Consider the following 17,623-nt stretch of genomic DNA (forward strand, 5'->3'; position numbering starts at 1 on the left):
GTGTTTTATTCTGCACAATCACTATTAAGCAGGTTCATCAACAACTGATAAACTATTTACAGGTTAAAACCGGTACTTCTTTTAATGTACATATTCTAGACACTTTGTAAAATAAAGTATTGATTAGGTGGCCAACTCTTCCTTCATACTTGTGTACTCAAATTATCAATACGGACATGAAGCTGATTTTATAGCAAAGACAAGAGAGACACTCGCAATCATCAAGTAAGTAGTGGACATCCTAGAAGAACATCTGCAGCTGTGATCTTCAGCAAGCATAAGAGAGGGCTTACAGCTGTGGATATCTGTGTTGAAATCAACAGAACTAGAGAACAACCAGTGTTAGTGTAAATTGTTAAATGTAACTTACGAGATGTTGCATTGTGTGGACATGTATCAGCCAAAAAGCTTCTTGTAACATGCAGAGAAAAATCTCAGGGACTTCAGTAGGCCAGACAACATAGGGATTGGACCACTGACCAGTGGAAATGTGTGCTATGAACCCATGAAAAAAAATCTGAGAAGTCTGCGTGAAATTGTTGTCGGTATGTGGACCGTCATCCAAAAGAAAGAAAGAAAGAAAGAAAGCCTAACACCAGGACGACATCCAGAAACACTTATCAAAAGCTGTGCAAGAAGTATGTAAGAAACAATGAATCATCACAATCACCACCCTCATTTACCTGATTTATCACTCATTGAGTTGTTGTGGGATGAGCTTGACTTTAACACAAAACAATCTTCTGTCAACAAATGTAAAGATCTCTGGCAATGCTCCCTACAAGCATGGGGAACTATAACCACAGAGATGTTGGAAAAACAAACCAGACAAATGTCATGTATTTGTCAATTAACAATCAGAGCAAAAGCGGGACACAAAAATGAGCACAGAGTTTGAAGAGTGAAGCTCTAACAGATATTGCTTTCAATTATCTGAAGCATAAACTGCTTCTTAGTGTGTCAGTTTGTATATACAGGAAGCATTGCCAGAGATCTTTATGTTTATTGATACAGTAATGGATGCCTATAATTGTATTTCGATTTAAAATGTATCTCATTTGAAATATACTAGTCTGCACCCTAATAAATTACAACTGAAATTTTCTTAAGCTGAGTTTAAACTCTTTGATGCTAAAGTCTATCCTATTTCCAAGTATTACAATGCAAATTCAGGAGTTATAACAGCACCTTTTCTGGTATATCTTCTACAGTAAAGAAAAACAGTTCCACAAATACAAGAATTTGGAATGTTACACACATAGCAGCTTTTGTCCACCTATGCTTCAGATAAGGAGCTGCAACTGCACTGTTTACTCACGCTGACACAGAGGTAGGTAATAATAATGTTATCTGCTTTACATCCCACTAACTACTCTTTTACGGTTTTCGGAGATGCCGAGGTGCCGGAATTTTGCCCCGCAGGAGTTCTTTTATGTGCCAGTAAATCTACCGACACGAGGCTGACGTATTTGAGCACCTTCAAATACCACCGGACTGAGCCAGGATCGAACCTGCCATGTTGGGATCAGAAGGCCAGCGCCTCAGCCGTCTGAGCCACTCAGCCCGGCCACAGAGGTAGGCACAGGAACATTGTGCGCATTTGGGCTGGCCCAATTCATACAAAAAACTATGCAATAAGACATATCAAACACTAAGAAAACAATTACCTGGTGATCAAGTTATTTCCTATTATAGTAGGCTTACTTCATACTCTGAAACGTATTTCAAATAATTAACATATAAGACAAGAGAGCACTGAAAACGTGTCTCTTCTAAACAATGAAAGAATGAAAAATCCAGAAAAATACTTGAAATGATATTCCAGAATAGCAGAATGCAAAGTACAAAATTACGAACTTCAATAGTGGTTTAAAGAAAAAAAAATTGTCATCAATGCCCTCAAAATGCAAAATACTCCAAGAACTTACTTTTGGCCTTTAACTTGTTTGATGTGATGGAATACATTAATGACATCGCGAATTCTCCGAGGTGCTTCTTCAATCTTTGATGCCAAGCACACACAACCCATAGCAGTTGTCTCCATGGCATGTCGAACAAACGACTTAGAATAATAAAATCTTTGGAAAAGAACCTGTCCAGTTGCCATGGCCACCTGTAAAAGAACAGTTCTCTCGTTAACCACTTAAATTTACAAATATCTGGTTACAAAAACTAATTTTCTGAAATCATTATGACCTTTAAAAACACAGATCATGTTAGAAAATACAATCATTGTGAAAAAAAATTAACATGATTGGATAAAAATTACAACACTGTAATAGAACACACCGAAAAGAAAAAACAGAACAAAAATGCCCAACTGAAATATTATCATTATTATTTGAAGCGTAGGGATGTGGCGACCCCATCGCCCAGTGGGAAACCACGGCAATCAGCTACCCGAGTACTGGCGGGAAAACCATAACATTTGGGGCGTGTGGAGGGAATGCCTACTCCCAGTCAACAACTAGGATGAAATAAGGCAGAAAGCCTTCTTCACAATTTCATGAAATCATCCATCTCTCACCTTCATCTTTCTAAATAACATTTAGAATTGTAACTCAAGGATTTATCCTCATCTCAAGGCGACAACTTAGACAGTCGACCATGAAAAGTCTTTTGAAGGAGAACTCCACCGACTGCAATCATATATTGCAGGAAAGACAGCATTCGGATGCAGTGGGCTGTCATTTGGAAGATTATGATGGAGAATAATAAAACTTTGATTTCCACCTACTCAATACATTAGAAGCAATTATAAAATTAGGATCTCATCCTTAATTTATTGCTTAATTGTTAAAACATAGGACAGGTTTTGTTCATATTTTGAACATCTTCAGCTATAAATATTCTTACAAGGTTAAACGGTAACGTTATTCTAGAACTTACTCTTATGGTTTGCCGTTAACAAACTTATCCATAGTAAACTTTTTATTTTAAACCTCTTAAATATAAAGCATTTATATATTACGTCATCTTATTAAAAACAATACGACTATTTGTTGAGTTTGAAACTTTAAAACCTTATTCTAATATTTAAAATACAATGCCATTAGTTAGTTTCTGTATAAATACATTTACAATCTGTTAAAATTGCTGAATGTCTTAAAATTATTTGTTGAAATACACATTAAAACATTTTGTTACAACTGGCGTGAGCTTCTCCACACGTTGTACTATATGGAAATGAAATCTTAATACACTCTCATAACAGCTGAGTTTAGGCATGAATATTATTCATTTTATCTGTAAAATGTGTATTTCAACAAATAATTTTAAGACATTCAGCAATTTTAACAGATTGTAAATGTATTTATACAGAAACTAACTAATTGGCACCGAATTTTAAATATTAGAATAAGGTTTTAAAGTTTCAAACTCAACAAATTGTCATATTGTTTTTAACAAGACGACGTAATATATAAATGCTTTATATTTAAGAGGTTTTTTAAAAGTTTATTATGGATAAGTTTGTTAACGGCAAACCATAAGAGTAAGTTCTAGAATAATGTTACCGTTTAACCTTGTAAGAAAATTTATAGCTGAAGATGTTCAAAATATGAACAAAACGTCCTATGTTTTAACAACTAAGCAATAAATTAAGGATGAGATCCTAATTTTATAATTGCTTCTAATGTATTGAATAGGTGGAAATCAAAGGTTTTTTGTTCTCCTTTAACAGACTTTCAATATGGAAAAATGAGGATGGTCTCTTGCAAAAATTATGATGGATCACAACATCTGAAAACTCAACAGCCAGCATCTACACAAGAACTTCAAAGAGTTAGACCTAAACAAATCTCTTCCTTCTTGACACACAAGATTAACTCTTTGTGCCAAATTGGAAAATTACAGATTGTCACTGATATAATAGACAAACATAAAATTCTAACCATAGGCCTTCAAGAAATAAGGAATAGTTATCATCAAGACCCAACAGAATCACAAGGATAGCGAGTGTATGAAAGAATTCCTGGGAAACGAGTGATGAAAAACTGTCTGCAGTTTAGTAATGGATTTCTAATAAATCTCAAAATCATAGATTCAGTCATGGAATTTAAATCTCAATCCCCCAGACTTGCAACACTAACTCTGAAATCTGCAAATAAAATCTACAGAATTATGAATCTACATGCTCCCACTAATAAAAAAAAATAACACCCTAAAGGATAAAGAAGAAACATAAAAATTCTGGGATCTCCTGGATCAAACTTTAATCAACATACCTCCAGAACACGTTAAAATTCTCTTTGGCGATTTCAAGGCACAACCGGGACAAGAAAGAAGGTACCGATATCTCATTGGAAAATCGCCAGCACATAAGAGGATGAATAAGAACGACCAAAGATTGGTTGAATTATGCAGAAACCACAATCTTATCTCAAAATCAACATACTTTAAAAGGAAACCTTACAAATTAAAAACCTGGAAACATCCTGATTTCCAAAAAGGTGAATGGCAACTCGACCACATTTGCATGGATAAATTTCACCATCGTGAAATCTACAATGTCAAACTCCTAAGGGGGGAAGACTCAGGGTCATATCGCTATGTTGTTATTATCAAAAATAAAATTAACTCCAAGGGTTAAGAAAAAACCTACAAATAAAAAATTCGACCCAACCACCTTATTACAAGTAAAGAAAATCATTTTATTTTCCGTATTGAAAGAATCTCAATAATAATAAGAAAATTTATTGGACTCCAACCTATTCAATACATTACAGGATGTTAAAATTTTTAGTTAAACATTGTTAAAATGGAGACATGTTTCGCCCCCTGTGTGGGGCATCATCAGTCATATCAAAGCACCTCAAAATTACACCAGACGTCTGGTTGGGACTTATGAACATAATATGCGAGAGAGAGAGAGAGTACATTAAGAAACACTTACAAGGTCTTATCTTAGATGAAATAACAAACTGACTAGTTACACATAGTAAAATAAGTTAGTGGTTCTTAACATTAAAACGAGGCCATCACATGTACAGTATAACAATAAAGGTAATTAAAATCTATTTGATGTTGAGTTCGAAGGTAGTTTTACGTAGTATTGGAATGTTTCTCCTCATCAATTTTTAACAATTATAAATAAGTGTACAGTAATTGTAAATTGTATTTTATTTTCCAACATTTGTATATACTACGAAAACTACCTTCGAACTCAACATCAAATAGACTTTAATTACCTTCATTGTTATACTGTACATGTGATGGCCTCGTTTTAATGTTAAGAACCACTAACGTATTTTACTATGTGTAACTAGTCAATTTGTTATTTCGTCTAAGATAAGACCTTGTGTTTTTTAATGTACTCTCTCTCACATATTATGTTCATAAGTCCCAACCAGACGTCTGGTGTAATTTTGAGGCACTTTGATATGACTGATGACGCCCCACATAGGGGGCGAAACATGTCTCCATTTTAACGATGTTTAACTAACAATGTTAACATACTGTACTGTATTGAATAGGTTGGAGTCCAACCACCTTAACAAGTAATAGGGAGTACTATAGGAAAACAGGAGAAGGATCTGTTACCACTAACACATCAGAAAACTGACCACCAAACTATAATCAATAGCAGAAGGGTTAGCTTCAACAAATCCTATGAAAAAACATAAATGGTGGAATGAAGAATGTGACCAGGTAATCGAGAGAAGACACCAAGCTTGGATAAATCATCAAGCCCAAAAGTCAGACAAATCAAATTTAGAACTAACAAAACAAAGAAAGTCAACCAACAAAATAATCAAACCAAATGCAAACATCTTTAAAATACCTTACAAAAGATAGAAGAGATTTTTAACAAAAAACAATCACGAGATTATTATAAAACCTTTGACAAATACCTTAAAAAATATGAGCCTCTAATATTAATGCTCAGAGATAAATCAGGAAGGTGAGCCCATAGTAATCTTAAAATGAAGAGATCCTCGCAGACATATTCAACAAATTTTTAAATTGCGATGAAACGTTGGAAGTAAATACTGACACACCCATTTTAACCACCCCAGATCTAACAGATCCCCCAACTATCAATGAGGTAGAATTCGCAATTATGGAACAAACATTATAAGGCATGTAGTGAAGACCAAGTCTTTGCAGAAATCTGGAAAAATTCAGGGATATAAGCAATCATAAATCTACATCAGCATCTAGTCAAAATGTGGATCACAGAGAAAATCCCAGAACACTGGACCTCAGGTGTAAATGATCCATTATTCAAAAAAGGAGATAAAACAAATCCAGAGAATTACACAGAAATAACCCTTTTGGACTGCACTTACAAAATTTTCTCCAGCATAATTTACAATAGGATAAAAAACATTCTCGAACCACAACTTGGAGAATACCAAGGAGTATTTTTCCCATACAGAAGCTGCCCAGACCAAATTCTCAGTCTGAAACTAATAATGGAATATTACAAATACAGAAATAAACAGCTGTTTATTTCATTCATAGATTTCAAAAAGGCTTATGATAGTAGAAACAGACCCACTCTTTTAAAAAACCTCAGATCATATGGCCCTCATCCTAAATTAACAAAAATTATTGAACTAACTTTAACCAACACAATTTCAAAGGTAAAGTTCAGGGTAGAAATGTCAAATGCTTTTACAATAAATACAGGCCTCAGACAAAGTGACAGATTATCCCCACTGCTTTTAAATGTAGCTCTAAATTACATCATGAAAATTTGACAAAAAGAAAACCCATCTACAATTGGAACAAAACTCTCAATAAGGACAACTGCCTAGGGTTTGCAGATTTAGCTCTTTTAGCCCTTGACATGGAAGAAATACGTGCTCAGATCACAGGTCTCCAGAAAATTGCATTAAAAATAGGATTACAAATATCCTTTGAGAAAAATGAGATCATGCCAATGAAACCCCTTGACATTAACAAAGTCATCATACATGATCAAAAAATTAACATAGTCCTGCAATTTAAATACCCTGGAGAAATCATTATGCACAAATTAAGCGAGAAAGCAACATGGATAAATAGAACCAACAAAATTAAAAAAGCACAATTTCTAACCTGGTCAACTTATAACACAAAAAAAAAAATGCTTGTCAATAGACATTAAGATCCAACACTACAAAATTGTAACTTTTCCCGAAGCCACTTACGCTTGCAAAACCTTCTTCTAAATTAAAAATGAAAGAAGAACTGATCAACTTCTCAATACTGAAAGACGAAATATCAGAACTTACATAAATAAGAAGTACCAGATTGAAGAAGTCTGAACAACCCTCCCCAATGAAAATGTCTGTCAAGAGATTGACCCAGTTACCAGCATGATAAAGAAGAAAAGAATCTCTTATTTTTTTCACATCTTACGATTACCAGAAAACAGGATTTTGCAACAACTAGGGATGAGAAATCTGGGAAAGAAGACAGGAGGGCACTGAATCAAAGAAATTCAAGAGGATCTCAAAACAGTCAGACTCAAAATTAGATGCATACAACAAGATTAATAATAATAATAATAATAATAATAATAATAATAATAATAATAATAATAATAATAATAATAATAATAATAATAATAATAATAATAATAATAATAATTGTATTGGTTTTATGGCCCACTAACTACTTTTATGGTTTTTGGAAACACCGAGATGTTGGAATTTAGTCCTGCAGGATTTCTTTTACATGCCAGTGAATCTACCGACACAAGGCTGACATATTTGAGCACCATCAAATACCACCGGACTGAGGCAGGATCGAACTTGCCAATTTGGGGTCAGAAGACCAGCGCCTCTATCATGTGAGCCACACAGCCCAACTGTGAATGTACGTGACTGCTGACAACATGATTACAACCACAGGAGCAACAATTTTATATAAAATTTGAACTAAGCAGATGTGACATTTCATTACAAAAATCCCACCTGTATTGGCCAGGATTTGAACCACGGCAACTTAGGTGAGAATCCAGTGATGGTAATACCCGATTCCACACTGTTGAGATGAAGGTCGCGGTCTCAGCATTTGTCTCTCTCTTTGTATGTATTCAGACTTCTATTTGAGCTTGTACTGTTCTGCAGTGCAATAACACACATGTTGTGTTCTGAGGGCAAGAATGAAAAAATAACTTTTACAACTTAACCTTGTGACAGCTAGCTTCTGCCATCCTCCTCTGTCTCCACAATGCTTTCAAAACTATCAGGAAGCAACATTCTTCTCCGCTGTGCATTCTCTGCCCAAGGACAGTTTACATCACCATCCAAGCATATAAATGGCCTTGCACCGCTCGCTACTTTGTCGTGTTTCGGTTGTGATCAGAGCAACGAGAGTAATCCTCTTAGTGTTCCAATTACTGGACACAGATCGTTCGACTAAAAACTGTTAATCTCTGTGAGCCTATGAAAATTTATTATTAAAAACTATGTGGGTCAAAGGAAAATACTGCTATTATGTGTGAAATAACCTAAACAAGACTGAATTATCCTAATTTGAGGACTTCTGCTGACTTGTATGTGATGTTGCACCCCTTCGTTAATGAGCTTTTTTTTTTTTTAATGCTACAAACTTTTCAAGATCGGTTGTGCTACGCTGGCAGTCTCCTAAGTTACATCTTATCAACTCTATAAGTGTCAACATTTAGTTTAATTCTTTCTCCAGTTATCCAATCCACTCTGCATTGCATTAAAAAAATGTCCACTACCATTAATTCCTTGCTTACTTTCTACTGAATACTGGTCTGTATCATCGAAAAATCCCCGGAAAACTTGTACATTCCTAACAGATTTCCTTAATTCGAAGTCGGTTAAGATATAGTCTATTATGGATCTGGTACCCCTAGCCTCCCATGTGTAGCAGTGAATAGCCTTATGCTTGAAGAATGTATTCGTAACTGCTAAACCCATACTAGCACAGAAGTCCAGCAAACGATTCCCATTCCCATTAGCTTCCATATTGAAACCGTACGGTGTCCTGTACAGCTCACTGAAATCATAGGTGCCTTTCTACCTTATTAAAATCGCTTTAAAAGTCGCGCATTGGCAGTAGTATGGGCGATGGGGATCGAGCAGCATCTGGCCAGAACGGAACCCGCGAAAGAGCGCCTGGAAAACAAAGGGAAGGCTGAACAGGAGCCAAGCCCCCGCGAAAGGGCCCTCTCAAGTTGCAGAGAGAGTTGGAGATATGACGCGACGCTGGAGTAGTCAAACACGCCCCGAGGTGTGGCTTATTTTACCAGGGATCCAAACTAACAGAAGGAACTTCCGGTTTTTTATGCACGTTTCACAAATGCCAACGTCGAATTTTGGCGCGTAAAATTTATAAGATATTTTGATCCAGACAGGGGAAAATTATGAAAGGCACACCAATGAATAGAGCTGAATTTTCTGCATATCCCAGACTAAAAATATGGAATACTTTATTCAGGGGACGAAAGGAGGTCACCAGATGTCCAGCCATGACATATCGCAAACACATGTGAACGAGAAAGCGTCCCCCAAGCTAAAAGTCGCGCTCAAAATTGACTCCACCCCCCCCCCCCCAGATGACGCTCATGGAATAATTAAAAGCAGGAAGCAAATTATGTAAAAATTGAGGATCGTCGGAAGAGCACACTTGGTTCAAGAGGAAAGAGTGGGTTACAATATGCACCATTTAAATCTTTTGAATTCCTGGGATGAAAGGAGCTGCTGTCCATAATGAACCGTGAATCGTGTACGCCCATTGTTTTCCGGTGCGTAGACCATAAAAGCTGAGCTGACCCTCGCTGGACACAGTTCCTAGCGGGTCGTTGAGAGGGGACATTGTGTCATGTTGTGCTCCAGTTTTACAGTCCGAACCCTACTGACCGCATACTAAGACAGTGTTATTGTGTCCGTCGCGGCCGTGAAATACGAAGCCTTTGTGAAGTGTGGACGGGAAGCCAAGTGAACCTAGGCGAATGTCTCTGTGCCGCATGTCATTAAATAAGCTGCGAGCATAATTTATAAGCGAGTAGCGGGTTTCGGCTATATACAATGCCGGCCTAAATGAGTCCGTGATATTAGTAAATTGGTATCACCCAAATTGCTACTCTAAGTCAGGGTGCTCAAGTGTCGTAAGCCACCCGATTCCTGCTGTGAACGCGCCCGCTGTGATTAGAATGACCTGCTTGTTCGTGGTGTAAAATCTGTGTGCGTGTCACGGTAAGTAGAGGACCGTGTGACGAGTGGTGAAGTGTTACACATTTGGATTACTTTGAGATTTCAGCTGTGAACGAGATATCCAGGATGTCTGACTTGTATGGACCAGGGCTGAAGGACAGCACGCCCATTACCAGTGCCAAGGTCATGCAGCAGTAAGCACCGCCATGGGTCTCCCGTGGAAGGAAAAACCACGGCCACCAAACAGATGAGTGATGTAAATATAAAATTTCTTAGCCCGTTAATGTAGAACCGGTAGTAGGATGAGCTTTCCTCTGTAACACCTAAAATGGTATAAAATAATGCATGTCCTAATATGGAAATTTTATTGTTCTGGATCATGTTAACGTAAAATTCAAGGGAAGCTAACTCCCCGGACAACCCATTTGTTTTCTTCTTAATGATTAGTTTATCGTGAGGGGTTATTCTTAGTAATATGTAGAATATCCTAGCAAGTAAGGGAGACAAGGATAGGAGAATATTTGAGTTCCCCAAGGGGTGGCTGGAACAATAATAAGTGAGCAGGGAAAACCATGTCCAAAGGTTGCTAGTTAATGTCCAAGGTGGCTAGCGTATATGCAGGGGAAAACTCATGGGTCAATCAGACGATGCGTGCGTAACTTACACATACAATAATTGCATGCTGCAAGAAAGAAGAAATCCTGTCCGAGAGAGGTACAGAAATATGTTATTTAGGTATAATATTGAGGGACAGTTCGCGAGTTTCCCGTGATTCTTGATTATTTAACCAGAAATGTATGGAGTTTTTTTTTTTTTGGTATGCAACCGGCTGAGATCCAGGGAAGCCAGAGTCTTATGTATGGTAGAAATATAAATATATGCATGACTTTGGGCAGTGAGCGAAGAAGAGGAGGAGTGTGGAATTGAGGAATCATGAGAGTCCTATGCCCAAGGAAAGAAGATACGCGATATGGGACGTAATGAGAGGGCCGAATGATGATGAGATGATTCGGAAGTAATGGTGCCTATAGTCGGCGCTCTACGAGGAAAATGAGAATGTATGGAATAAATGAGTATTTCTTGGGAAGTTTGCGGTAAGATGAATAAACAAATAAAGTGGGCCATAGATATGTGTCTTTGAGAAAGGAGGGCTGGACGTTGTGAGGGAGAGAAGAATTCAGCGTGGCCAATGAATGAGAAATGGTAGTATGAGCGAATGACCGTCCCTTCCCTTTTTTTTTTTTTGTGAGTGTTCGCTTCTTGCCCTCGCGACAGAGTGGTCCCGCTGGGCTATTATAGTTAAGACTTGAGGCTGTGGATCTCCCCCGTAATTGCTTGTTTTTAAATGGTTCAGCTAAGACACTTCTGTCAATGATAATATCACGGTGATATAGATGGTAATTAATAAATGAGTAGGGATCTCCCCAATATCCAGTAATATGAGACCGTAGCTAGTGTAGGGATTTTTCAGGAATGTACCTCTCAGTCGGATTCATCTAGTTCGAGCACAGGTCAGTTGGGCTGAGGCAAAAGATACTGATAACCATGTTTTTCTTACAGGAATAGCCTCCCTTATGCATGAGTGTATATATCTGTATGTGTTTATTATTTAATGTGCATTATTTTGAGTTCAAGCAGAACCGATGTTCAACGTTGTATTGTCTTGGTGACAGATCAGGGAAGTCTGGGAATTTCAGCTAATGGTATGTGTGTTTATCTATGTATTATATAAATATATCTTGTAATATGGTAATCATGTAGTGCAGGAACCGGTTAATTACGTGCTAAGAACAGGAAATACTATGTGTAGGGACATCAGCTCATCTCACGGTGTGATCGACATAATATTTTTTTTAAAATGTCATGAACGGTTTGAACTAATGAAGGAAAGATGAACGATAGCAAACGCAAAACCTCAATTATACCACTGTGCAGACGACGCCCATGGGCGAGTCAAAATTTAAAGTGTTAATTATTTTCTTTTCCTCCCGTATGCGGAGAATTCATTGTATAGGGTTGTATCTATTTTTTTATGTCATATTTTTAATAAATTAGTCTTCGTAACTCCCCTTATATGATTCTAGTCATTTGTAGCAGTGTTAAGCAGTATCCAGTAGACAGTTGAACACAGAGAATCCTACTTTCAAATTACATAAGGCTCCATCTTAAGTATTAGTGTTTTTTTTCTTCGAACATACCACCCCCCAAGTGCTCGAGCTGCCGAGGCCAGCACAGAAAGTAGGAAGGGGAGCAGTTCGAAGCTTGTTAGGCAATTCGAGCTGCTCTTCACACTAGTCTCATCCATGGGTGTTTACCCTGTTATGTGGAGGCATTCTGATGCGCGGGTCATCCATACGAGGCCCGGAAGGGCGTAATATTTCCCCTAATTTGCCAATCACCCTTTTGTATCCTTCGTTTCTATTCCCAACTCTCGCATTGAAATCGCTCATTAGCACTATTCTATCCTTGTTGTTGACCCTGACCACGATGTCGCTCAATGCTTTATAAAACTTGTCAACTTCATCCTCATCTTTATTTTTAATAGGATGTTTTCTTTTTTAGCTTCAAATTTTGTATATATTTAGAGCAATTGATTCCTTTTACGTTACTTAATTCATTTGTTGCAATATTATCTGGTTAATATATGGATTTCTTTCCCAAACAAACTCCTCATCCTTTCCCTTTTCTGTTGTTAACACGAAATACTGCTTCATATTTTGTTTATATCAGATTCCACTTACTTAAGAACAATAATGTTCATTGATCCTTGGTTTTATTACTTGGGTCAGAGTTCCAGTTATTTTCTTCTTCGTATTTTTGAACATTATTCCCAAGTGATTTTTTTTTTTTTTTTTTTTTTTTACAATTTGTTTTACGTCGCACCGACACAGATAGATTTTATGGTGATGATGGGATAGGAAAGGCCTAGGAGTGGGGGAAGGAAGCAGCCTTGGCCTTAATTAAGGTAAAGCCCCAGCATTCGCCTGGTGTGAAAATTGGAAACCATGGAAAACCATCTTCAAGGCTACCGACAGTCAGCTTCGAACTCACTATCTCTCAGATGCAAGCTCACAGCTGCACAATCCTAACCGCATGACCAACTCCCAACTTGTCCGGTAAGTGATGTCTTGTTATATTGAGAGTCACATAAACACTGTGATCTTCTACCAAATCCATTCTGTCATATGGTAGCAGATAAGAAAATATCAGCCCCAATGTGATATTGAGATAAAAAATACTTTAAGGTTGTAGTAAGGAGATGAAGGGCAGGGCATATAAGTAATTGGTAAAAACCCCAATTTAAGTATGCTTCCAGTACATAGGACCCTCACCTGGATTACCTGATTCGAGAACTGGAAGAGAACCGAACAAGAAAAGCAGCATGATTTTTTCTGGACGATTTCCAACAAAAGAGTAGTGTTATGAAAATGCTGCAAACTTTGAGTTGGAAACACTTGGGAGTAAGGAGACGAGCTGCTCTACTAAGCGGTATGTTCCGAGTTCTCAGCAGAGAGAGAGCACGGAATAATATTGACAGACGAATATGCATGAATGGAATTTTTGAAAGTAGGAAAGATCATAATATGAAGGAAGACAAATTTGAGACAAATTCAGGCAAATATACACTGCTTTGCAAAACGAAAGGATGAAAGTAACTTCTGCAGCTTGATGAAACTTGAACCATACATGGGAAGAATGATACAGTACGGTACGGTACGGTAGGCAACTGAAATTACACTTTTATACAGAGACAATTACATGAATGTCACTGTAACCCATGATGGTCCCCTGAATATCACAAAAGAAGGGACACGGTTCTTAAAAGCGAGTGTGATCACCACGGACAGTGATGCATGCGCTGCAATGTGTTCCCAAGCTGGCCACAAAATTTGTAGGAAGTTCTTGTGGTACGGCGTTCCATTCCTCCATCAGCACGGTTGACAGCTGCTGGATGGTCCACCATCCCGAAGCGGTGACAGTAAATGATCGATGGTATGTGGTTGTTCGGTGGACAGGTATTTGTAGGACGGACACTGAGCGAGTATCATGGAGATGTAAAGAACCGAGGTAACGAAAATTGCTGGAGAGATAAGCAGGGATGTCTTCCGAAAGTACCTGGTACACAAGAGTATTTGAATGTAGTTTACGCCTGTCGTCTAGTCGTAACCAAGATAACTGTTTATAGTAGGCAGAAACTTGAGCGTCATACCGTAAATCCATAGCATATCTAAGACAAGCATTTTGAGTGCGTTGTAGTTTCAAGATTAATTCATTTGTTATACCCGTAAAAAATTACATCACAGTAGTCAAAAATGGGAAATAATAATGACTGAACAAGTTGAATTTTTAGTGATCGAGGTAATACATGTCAGAACCGTTTTAAGGGGTGCAAGCAACAATAAGCCTTTTTACAGATATTCTTAACTTGCGCTGACCAGTTTAGAGATTCCGTTATATTAACTCCAAGGTTAGAAACTGATTCACAATAAGGTATAACAGTATTATTTAAAGTTATGGGCGGAATGCAATTTTGTTTTAGAATGTGAAGGTTCTTTGATGTACCGATGATAATGGCTTTCGTTTTATGGGGGTTTAATTTAAGGGTGTTTTTAATTGCATAGCCATTAATTTGCTCAAGGTCAGCATTTACATCACATATTGCTTGTTGTATATTATTAGTCCTAGTGTGGTAATAAATTTGCAGATTATCAGCATAAAGATGGTACTTGCAGTGCTTAATTGATCTAGTGATATCATTTATATATAAAGTAAACAGGAGAGGGCCAAGGACTGACCCTTGTGGGACACCAATATTTTTTGTTCACCACGTTGATTTATTATTATTTGCAACCACACACTGCCGGCGGTTTGTGACGTAAGAATAGAAAAACTGCAGCACCTTCTGGCTAAAGTTTAAGGACTGTAATTTGGGAAGAAGCAACCTAGGATCGACAGTATCAAATGCACTACTGAAATCTAAAAGAGTAAGTATTGTCACTTGTTTGTTGTCCATTGCATATTTAATGTCATCTGTCACTTTCAGCAGAACTGTCATGGTACTATGTTTTTTTCTTAAAGCCTGATTGGTAAGAGTCAAGTAAAGCATATTTATGTAAGTACGTAAGGATTTGCTCATGTACCAGGCTTTCCAGCACTTTGGACAGGGGTGGTAGGATAGAAACTGGTCGGTAATCTGAAGGAATACTGGGTCCATCCTTTTTCGGGATTGGGATGACAAGGGCATCCTTCCACGCCGTAGGAAAAATTCCTTGGGTTAAACAGTAGTTAATAATGTGTGTTACGATCGGCAGAATGGCACCAATGATATATTTGTAGAAAGACAGAGGTTGCCATCGTGTCCAGCAGCATTTGATTTGAGAGAATACATAACTCGCTTTACGTCATTTATACCAACCTCTTTAAACACAAATGTATCTTGAATTGGCATGGAAGAAACATCATCATTATTATTATTATTATTATTATTACTTGCACAGTTATGAAAATTATTATTATGATTATTATTATTATTTGCTGTTACAGTGGATTCGGCCAACGTGAAGTGTAAATTTAAGTCAGCAAGGGATACATTTGGCGCCAGCTTTAATAACTTTCGACCTACACCCATCGTTCTTAATTGTTTCCATATTTCTGTCGAGTTCTTGCATTTCTATACTTGACATATGTGTTTATATTTACTGTTTCTGATTAACTGTTTAACCCTGTTGCGGAGAACGCGGTAATTTTCAAAGTTATTAGCATTACCCGTTCGTTTAAACCATCTGTACAATGAGTCACACTTTGCCATTTCTGATTTAATCTCACTAGTCGTCCACAGAGAAGGTGGTCGAGTTACCCGGATCTCTTTCTTGGGAGCAAATCTGTCGTACAATTCTAACACCAGATCAGATTATTTATTTTTACGTCAATATCATCCACGTGTAAAATAGCGTTCCACGGCAGATAATATGCTTCATGTCGTATTCTTTCCTTGTCCAGATTTTTTTATATCCCTACGTGTTATATATTTAGTTTCATATTTTGGCATCTTTAATGAATAGCAGACATATTAGATCATGGGTAGAAATACCTGGCACTGCAAGCTGTCCGTGATTTAAAACTTTCTGAGGATTGTTAGTTATGATCAAGTCAATCAAAGTATGAGTCGTCTGGTTTACTGTACGTAGATGATTAGTAGCATTCAGAGGTAGGATGTTTAGGTCTAAGCTGAAGAACATATTTTGTAAATGTAATGAGTTGTTTGTCCCAGTCAGCAGATTTGTATTAAAATCTCCCAGTATAATTATATTTTCGTACAGTGGAATTAACTTGGCTAAGCAAAGTTCAAGGTCCGATATATGTCTTACATCTGAGGGTTTATAAACTACTCCGATCAGTACTTTTTGATTGTTAGCCGAAACTTCCACAAACTCAGGTCGATTGGGAATTGTCTGGTCTGAAGTGGCCACTATTTTACTTTTGAGATCATTACGACAGTAAATAGCACACCCTCCCCCTATACGTTTTCTTCGGTTTAGACGATGTAAAGTCATGTTATTTAAATCAACAAGGCCTGAGTTTAGTGAGGGTTGTAACCAAGCCTCAGTTACACATATGCACTGCAAGGTATTACTGTCATGAAAGAGGGATTGTATTTCGTCAATGTGAGCCATTAACGATTGCGCGTTAATATGACAACACTGTAGGGCTCGCCGATAGCTTGCAAGACTTTCCCTGAGAATTTTTCCTGCTGACGCTGTTGAAGGGTAGGATGAGAGGGGAGACTGGGGAGGGGGTGGGAGAGGGTCACTGACATCAAGGACACTACAATCGGTAGAAATAACACTTGTATTGTGACTAGAGGTATTAGGGATTGGAATAATTTATCAAGTTTGATATATTTCCAACCTTTTTAAAGTAATTTAAGAAAAGAATACGTAAACATCTGATTGTGAATCTGCCACCTGGGGAACAGCGATATGATACTCCATCCGTGTGCTCTTTATTATAACTGTGTTAAATTAAAATAGGACATTCCCGAAGTTAAAGATATTCAGTTGGAATTTTCGTGTTCTACCAGCATGACCTTATGTTTTGACTACACTACATTTATACCCAAGCGTCACGACACCCAAAAAGTTTCCTTCCATGCCAACCAAATTCACTGTGCTTTTGGAGCCATATTCATGAACCCAGGACTTCAATCAGACAACTTCCAATATGACTACGCCTATAGAACCTCATTTGACATTCTTGAAAAAACGGTGGAATATTATTCCCAGCCCCCAACGGTTATGAACTGAGGTTAGAACACTCTGCATATTACTGTATAGTGTTAATACTGCAATCGTCAACCAACGGCTGAAACGAGACGCACTTGGTGCCACATATTCTGTATCTTTTCTCCCCAAGCTAGTCTCTTGTAAATATGTATTATAAGCCTATAATTTCCCATCTGTTCAATGGAATAATGTAAAATTACTGTATAATTACCCTGTCAAACT

The 17,623-nt window shown here is 37.5% G+C and overlaps 1 protein-coding gene across 2 annotated transcripts in view; it reads right to left on the reverse strand.

Moving 5' to 3' along the window:
* The window catches only part of LOC136864507 (cyclin-L1), a 531,120-nt gene that overhangs the window by 460,457 nt on the left and 53,040 nt on the right, over positions 1-17,623 (reverse strand). For both annotated transcript variants that reach the window (XM_067141567.2, XM_067141568.2), the window contains exon 2: positions 1,929-2,113. In XM_067141567.2, coding sequence (XP_066997668.1) covers positions 1,929-2,113 — 185 coding nt within the window. The remainder of the gene's footprint in view (positions 1-1,928; positions 2,114-17,623) is intronic.

This window comes from Anabrus simplex, chromosome 2 (assembly GCF_040414725.1).
Source record: "Anabrus simplex isolate iqAnaSimp1 chromosome 2, ASM4041472v1, whole genome shotgun sequence".
Lineage (NCBI taxonomy): Eukaryota > Metazoa > Arthropoda > Insecta > Orthoptera > Tettigoniidae > Anabrus > Anabrus simplex.